This window comes from Aplysia californica, unplaced genomic scaffold, assembly GCF_000002075.1.
Source record: "Aplysia californica isolate F4 #8 unplaced genomic scaffold, AplCal3.0 scaffold00312, whole genome shotgun sequence".
Lineage (NCBI taxonomy): Eukaryota > Metazoa > Mollusca > Gastropoda > Aplysiida > Aplysiidae > Aplysia > Aplysia californica.
This window is the reverse complement of record NW_004797582.1, coordinates 29,597-37,525: the sequence shown is the minus strand read 5'-3', so window position 1 is coordinate 37,525 and position 7,929 is coordinate 29,597. Positions and strand designations below refer to the sequence as shown.

At 36.6% G+C, this 7,929-nt stretch overlaps 1 protein-coding gene across 2 annotated transcripts in view; it reads left to right on the top strand.

The window, feature by feature from the left end:
* Positions 1–368: 368 nt before the first annotated feature.
* LOC101857421 (acylglycerol kinase, mitochondrial) overlaps positions 369–7,929 on the top strand; it is a gene marked incomplete at its 5' end in the record, with an annotated part of 9,875 nt that continues 2,314 nt past the window's right edge. The window contains 11 exon segments of one of the 2 annotated variants that reach the window (XM_013084709.2): positions 369–408; positions 1,163–1,242; positions 1,706–1,781; positions 2,392–2,490; positions 3,388–3,420; positions 3,769–3,863; positions 4,718–4,787; positions 5,124–5,203; positions 5,979–6,196; positions 6,864–6,985; positions 7,828–7,895. In XM_013084709.2, the coding sequence (XP_012940163.1) occupies positions 369–408; positions 1,163–1,242; positions 1,706–1,781; positions 2,392–2,490; positions 3,388–3,420; positions 3,769–3,863; positions 4,718–4,787; positions 5,124–5,203; positions 5,979–6,196; positions 6,864–6,985; positions 7,828–7,895 (981 nt within the window). 2 annotated transcript variants of the gene reach the window in all.

The window sequence follows — 7,929 nt, the reverse complement described above, 5'->3', positions numbered from 1 at the left end:
GCCGAAATCTAGATAACTTCTAAACTAACTAACTACTGTAGCACTAGTTTTCAGATTTTAGTTACCTGGCTAAGTTTTTTTGGGTAGCAGTATTTTAGTCTATGTCTCTATATATATAGTGTATAGTTTTTGCCCACGTTGATGACATTTAGGCTACAATTAAAAGCTCCAATGCCACAATGCTTGGTTGATTCTTTATTTTACAATTATAGATCTAGAATCTATAGAGGCAAAATCAACATTGTTTGCCTTTTTAGTTGTGCTTTATGTTCTTTGTCCTGAAAAAATGTGAATATTGTATTGTTCAAAATGATGTTACTTTAGAGACTTTATTTTGAGAAATGTTTTAAAAAAAATTATTTCCCCAGTGACAACTTGTTGCGGAGAGAGTACTGTGATGAAGCCAGAGTAAGCTGAGTATTAAATGGAAAGTCTATCTATGCCTTTCCTTTTTTGTGTTTTAAATATTTGCTGATATAGTTAATCATTCCTAGCTTAAATATGTTACCCAACTTAAGGCTCTCTGTCTATTTTATGGGAAAGTAATAATATGTACCTCTGTAGAATTAATTTATCTCCATTAAAAGAAGTTTCCTTCTGCATGGTTCACATTTTCGTTAACTCTGATACTGAACACTCACACACACACACACACACACACACACACACACACACACACATTTACAGAAAACACAGACACTAACAAACCTCATACGAATGCTATTTTATACCTCTGTTGTGGTTTTTAAAAATATATAAAACGTGTGTATTTTTAACAAATGTGTCTTATTTTGTCAGAATTTAATGAATGTTTTGCTTTCAACAATGATCTTCTTTGCTGCTTTAAGATAGTTTTGTTGTCTTTGATAGTTTTTCTTTAACTCATTGAGGACGCTCTTTCTGGTCATTTGACAAGGCTTGAAGGCGTGCTAATTTGGGGCATTTAGAAAATAAGCATACCTTTGGTATTTACACAGATTTCTGTTTTGTTTTTAAATGGCAAGGAACAACGCGCATGCGGAAAAAAAAAATGCACATTCGAGTTTTGAATTTAGCATGATGGTTCAAATTTTACCACAACATTGCCTTTGGCTTTGCTGTTGATCGGACGTAGGTGTCTGCATTGTCTTCAAAGAGTTAATAGCATTTGTACCTCCCTCAGAAATACGGACATGAAAAAATTGAGCTAGGCCACCGTCCTCGGCGGGTGACCGTTTTCCTGAATCCTGCTGCACGAGAAGGGTAAGCCTGGTGTTTTTGAAACGGTTGACTCTGTTATGTTTAAAAGGTTTGTTAGTCAAGTTTCTTATAATTTTTGGGTGTAATATTCCTTTGGAAGACTACTCTTTGCAGTCCAACTGTTGGGTCATCAGTGGTACTAATTTTAGTTCCATTATTGTGAGGATGATGACTATAATTAGCTTTGACAAACAAGAAACTAAGATCTTGTCACCCTGCTCATTGAAAAAATGTCTGAAAGTTCATTTGTTGATCAAACGATTGATGCTCTTGTAAATAATTTACTAATTTGTCGACCTTTTTATGTCTTGAGAATGTAGTGGATTAACTGTTTATTTGAAAAAACAAAAACAAAAGGCCATTGTAGAAGTATTAAATTAAAAATTTATTTTTCTAATGTTATATGTTCATGCATAATATGTATTTAATTGCTGTATTAGAAAATACCTTTTGAATTTCCTTGCAGGAAAGCAAGAAAGCTGTTTGAGAAGACTGCTGCTCCAATATTGTATGTGGCTGGAATTGAAGTCAATGTTGTTGCTGTAAGTTAACTTTGTCCTACGCTTGTTTATAAATCGCGGTTTTCTTGCTTTGTGTTGGTACTATAAATAGTTTTATGAAGTTTTACAAATTGAAAGCGTTTTGTCTTTACAGCGAATCGTCACAATATGCTTGTGAGTGAAAAAGTATTCATATTTGTTTGAATAAAAACTGAACACTTATGTATGTGGATATGATTTGTATAAGTTTGTTGAAGTTTAAAGAGGAGAAAGATTTAAAATTCACTGATATTCTTCTAGTGCATTGTGAGTCGTCACAGTCAAGAGGACCACCCAGTGTAGCTATTAAATAAATGAAATGTGGATATCATCTTGATATATTATGGTGGTATTTCCCACAGACAAATTCCCAGTTTAACAGTTTATATTTCACTTAAAATGTTTTGCCATGGCAACACTGCTGTTTCCATTTCTCATACTTTATTTTTCCCACCCAACAACCGTCTGAGTTTGAGCCCGTCCATATGACAAAGAATTTAAAGATTTTTATTTTGCTGTTTTTTGTCAATGTAGAGGGTTCTCTTATCATCTGGGTCTCTGATATACAAGAACCTATCTGTTCACTGCTTTCTACTGTTCTTTATGTTTTCAGACAGAGTACGAAGGCCAGGTGAAGAATTTCATGACAGTGCTAGACACCGAAGACACTGATGCCGTTATTGTTGCTGGTGGAGATGGCACTTTGTTGGAGGTGAGTGTTGGTGTCATGCTCAGGGCTGTAGTTTTATGTCATATCTGAGCCGTCATTCCTCATTGTCATTTGTAGAAATCTGAGGTTTTCAAGAAAACCAAAAGCTGTTTTATTTCATGCAGTACATTATCTTCTGTTACTTTTTAAAGAAGCACAGTGAACCTAGGACCTATCAATTCAATATGCCTTGTCAAACTCTATAACACTATTCATTATTTAGAATTTTGGCATTTTATTACAAAAGTTGAATGATGGTGATGATATGTATACTCCTATGAGGTATGATACTCTGTGACATATTTCAACAGCTTTTAAAAATTCAAAGAAAACCATGTGTCTTATATACATTTTACTTTAGAATATATGTTGTGATAAAAAATAAGCTGTCAATTAGCCTGTTGTCTCTTTTGTTGTAGAGATTGTGTCCGTCTTAGTTTACTGTTTGCTGCCTGTGAGAGAATACTATTACAGTACAATTTGCTCTAATGGCCTCTTGTCCAAGAATATCAAGTGTACAATCGGCCACTTCGCCCCCCCCCCTCCCCCCTTGCATTTTTAAAAATATCATAATGAAACTGTTAGTGTTTGAGCGCTTAAACAGCTGCTTGCACTGTATGCTTCCCGGGAAGCTGAGAATGTTTCTGAATGTTCTATGGTCTGCTGGGGTAATAATGTAGTGTAAAGCGCATAGAGCTTGCTTTCGAGTGGGGATATGCGCTATACAAAATGCTATTTATTATTATTATTACTGTCCAAGACGTCCACTCATCTAAGACTACCACTTTTCTCCTCAACAATGGGTGGCAGTCTTGGACAATTTTGACAGCACTTTTATTCGTGGTCTAAGTTTGATTTCTTCTCATTTATAAGTTTTATTTCTCCTCTGTTTTCTTCCAGGCTGTAACTGGCTTCTTAAGAAAGGAGGACAGGGTGAGTTTGAATGTTGGAGGACTTGAATGAGTATTTAAGTACCGTGCTGATGGATGGTTTCATTTGTGCTGTTTTTAAAGTAATAATTAGATTTTAACAGTGATAGTGATGCACATGTAGATTATATATACAATGTTTTTGTGAATGGTTTTTGCTTGAAGTATTCTTAGAAAACTTAGTGTTGCAGTGGTCTGCCTGCTTGGTGTAGACACAGTTTGTTTTCCTTTAGAGCTGCTTCTTCAACCAGAGGTATTTTGTAAGGGATGGTGAATCTCTAGTTAGATTATTCTGACAGCAGACATGCTTTATTTCTTTCTAACATTGCTTTTTGTTCATCTCTGTGCTCAGGACTTTAGCGAGAACATTCCACTGGGTGTAATTCCTCTGGGCAAGACAAACAGATTCTCCAAGATCTTGTTTGGTCCAGATTTGGACGAAGTCAAGTAAGTCAGACATTTTGGCATGTTATAGGGATTTTCTTAGTCCTCTGAGTGATATGTATGTTATGAAGAAATAAAGAGAGACGTTTCAGAGAAATTGTGTTTACTGATTATTGAACCTGGTACCACACAAATTCAGTTGGGAAGATCTTAAAATGCGATAAGATCTACCTGTCATTTTCATAACTGAAACTGTACCCTTGAAATAACTCTTAGAACTTCATCAGGTTGGTCTCTTAGAAGTTTTTATTTCAGTCTGTGATAAAGTGTTGGTTTTCTTGTTATTTAAAGTTGACTTCTGTGAAGAAAGTGAAAACTGGTAGAAAGGAGTTAGATTCAGATCGAATTTGAGGCTTAAATATTTCTCATTGTCTCATTCTCAGTGATGACTTCAGGAAGCCAACAGTGAAATGATATTTTCAAAGCCATATTTATAGCAGTGTATTCTCCCCCCCCCATCTTTCACATAATTTGTCCTTTGTGATTGCTAAGTACACCTTGTTGTAGATGGTTAAACTTAGAGAATAGGGCAAAATACTTTTGGTAGAGATGCAGTTCGGCACTTATATGACCTTATTGTGTTGCAAGTACTGTAAAACTCTTACTAAAACAAAAGATGCAGAAATGCTTCCAGATGGAGGTAGGAATCAAACTCATAACTTTTTTATTTGCAAATTGTGACGTTGTCTTTCTCAACTACTGTTTCGTCTTTGTCACACCTAGTCTTAGCATCAAGAGAAATACGCTACCATAGGAAACTGGAAATTTAGTCAGCAGATACAAACTCTATGGAGACACTGCTAGGTAAAAAGATGATAATGATTTTGAGGGGTTACAACAGTCGCTTTCTTCCACAGAATGATAGCCGAGGCTGCCATTGCTGTGGTGAGAGCGGTTACCAAGAAAGTGGATGTCATCAAGTTTGATGTGAGTTGATAGACTAGTGACAATTAGTCTCTATGTGTCTGTGACAAATGCCATTAGAGAAAAAATTTTTCAAATTCAGAAAAATAATCACTTTGATGTCTGACACCCGATAGTCAGTTTCTGTAATAATACAGTCTAGCATGCATATAATGAACACGTACATAGCGAAACATGCGCATAACAAACAGATTTTCAAGGTCGAATTTCTTTCGTACATGTATATTCTTTGTATTTAAAACATGAAAAAATAGCAAATTTTTACATAGCGAAAAGATTTGGTTTTCTTGTGTTGTCTGTTATGAGCTGAGGATGGTTTGTCTCTTTGTCTTGTCTCAGGGAGGTGAGGGAAAGACGATCTACTCGCTGTGTGGTCTGGAGGTCGGAGCATACAGAGACGCGGAGGACAGGAAGAGCAAGTAAGGTTCTTTGCAGGACATGGTGTCCTGTCAGTTTTTTCATCTTCTTTCTTCTCACTAAATCAACGACCCCTGGCACACTGTATGCTGACAGAGAACTACTCTCTTAAAACCTACGCCTGCCTCAGAACGGCAATGTGTTGAAACGTTCAAGCCAAGCGAATGCTGGAATACAAACTACAAAAGCCACTGTTTTGGTTCCTGAAATGAAATTTTATATGACCCCTTGTTCAAAAGCAGCTGATGATTTTCTTTAAGTTATTTGAAGATGTCTTTATTGTAATGTGGTATCATAGTTGTCATTTTTGAAGAAGTCAGCGTTGCCATAGAAAATACACAGCTGCATCTGAAATAGAGGCCTTTTATGATTTGTTATAGGCTTGGACTCACTTGTCAGCATTTTTGTTCTAACCTTGTTCTGCCCTTTTTATAACCTCAGGATGGTTGGCAGATGCTTCAGTGTGGTTCACTGGTTCTTATACTTTTTCAGTCGAAGTATTGTGTTAAAGTTTTATTTAAAATTTTTAATGTTTGCAAGCAAACTTTCATATTATTGAATAATTTCCTTTTGCACATTAGTTATCAGGATGAACATGCTTCAGAAAGGGGATGTAAGACTATGCTAACTTAATCTGTTATATTAGTAAATGATTTTGTACAGTTGCATCCCTTCCTTGACACATGGTAGACGAATATCCTTGTAGTTTTTCACCTAAAAAGCTGTAGAAAATTTTGCCTTTCAAAAAAAAAAAGCTGTGAACTCCGTCCATTTCAGGTATTGGTACTTCGGTCCTCTCAAGCATCGCTGGACGTACGTTCGCACGGCCATGAAGGACTGGCCGCCGGTGATAAATGCCCAGGTCTCCTACCTGGAGGCCAATGAGGAGAACATGGCCGGGGAGGACGAGGTGGTCGGGAAGAAGAAGAACAGCGGACAGAGCTGGAGTTTCTTCAACTTTTTGTTCCGCCGCAATCAGCGAGATGCAAAATGGGGTAGGTTTAGAGTTGTGTGACCGCTGGTCTGACGGGTTTTTTTGCGATGACACCACTCTCATTTATTGGCCGTACCTAATTTTTGTTAAACACCGAGCTGCACTGCTGGCTGAGACATATTTTACTGACTCAAAACAATACAAACTGCAAGCAAGGTAAACCGAATTAGCAGTACTAATGACAGTTGGTTGTATGCACATTGGAATATGTCTGACTTAAGTGGGGCTTATTTATTTATTTTTAAAAACATTTATTTTATTATTTAATTAATTAATTCATTTATTTCTTCATTCATTTATTTATTTTTTTATCTATTTATACGTTCATTTGCCCCAGTGTAGCTATCAATGTATAGAAACTTTCTTTTTTAAATTAAATTTGATACCCCTTGTTATTCTCCTTATTTTAAAAAGAATGAAGTCACAAAAGTTGCGAGCGCCGTAAAACCTTATACTATACTATACTATACAAAACATGCTGGTACCAATGACTTCAAAACTGTTACGAATCAGCAGCATACAGATGGTGAATAATGTCTTCTTTTTTTTTGGCCAAACTTTTTGCTGTGTGGATGTGAAATGTTTTATCACTAAACTATTATTAGTTAAATTCTAAAATTAGTGGTATTGATGCGATGAACTGATGTGAGTTTTTTTTACATTGACAGAAGCTGAGCAGAAAGCGAAAGAAGAGGAGAGAAGGAAAGAAGAAGCTGCCCAGATGGTGACGTCTGATGTGGCCACAGTAGAAATGACAGTGACGACATCCACGTTGGTTGATTCTGAAGCCGTGAGTGATTGTTTCTAACAGTCTTGTGTTCTCTCCAATGGAAGGCTCTCTCAACCTCCTTATAATGTTGCTGCCGTCGTTGTTTGTTGTTGTTAATGATCCAGCAACACCTGGGCTCTCGCTCTTCTGTCCATTGCCATGTAGTGATAAGTGCAGGTTTGCTGCAGTTGCTGTAATGTTCCGTAGAGCGTGTTGTCTATGTTGAGTCTCAGAGGGAGAAATGTAGCTCTGATGTCATCTAGGGATGTGCAGTGGAAAAGGTGATGATCCATGCATATTCGTAGTCACACAGGACACTTTGGGGAAGTTCTGGTTTTATCAACTTTATAATAAATGTAATAAACAAATAGCCTTTGTTTTTAATCCATATACTGATTCAACAGCTTTATATGAATTTGTTATAACTCCCTTAGCAGACCATTTCATTTCACTTCACTGTTTCACACTCCCTATGGTAAATACTGCATTGTAGACTGTTGGGGGAAATCTCATTGTATGAGTTTGAGAAATTGATAAAATTTTACCCTTTTTACCATTTTTCTTTTTGCCGGTTTTCTATCTCTTCATGTAGTTGTGTGTCTGTATGTTTGTGTGTGTGTCTAGCAAGGAGGTTCAGGGTCAAACGGCTGAAATTTTTTTAGGAGAAATTTTTTGGTACGGAATATTAGTTTTCATTTTTTCTGTGCTTATTGCCTCTTGTAGCTGGATAGAGAATGGTTGGAGGAGTTCTAAGCAATAAACGTTCTTTTCTGCACTTTTCTTTCAGGTCTGTATGGTTTTAGTAATGTACACATGAGTGACATGACTCATTAAACATTTATTTGTTTTTTTGTACTCTCCAGCCCCTAAAAAGTCTACAGATGGGTCTTGGCCCAAGTGATCCTGGGAAGATGGATGTTATCCGAGAAGGGTAAGTGATGTGGCATTCTGGGGTGGGGGTGTGT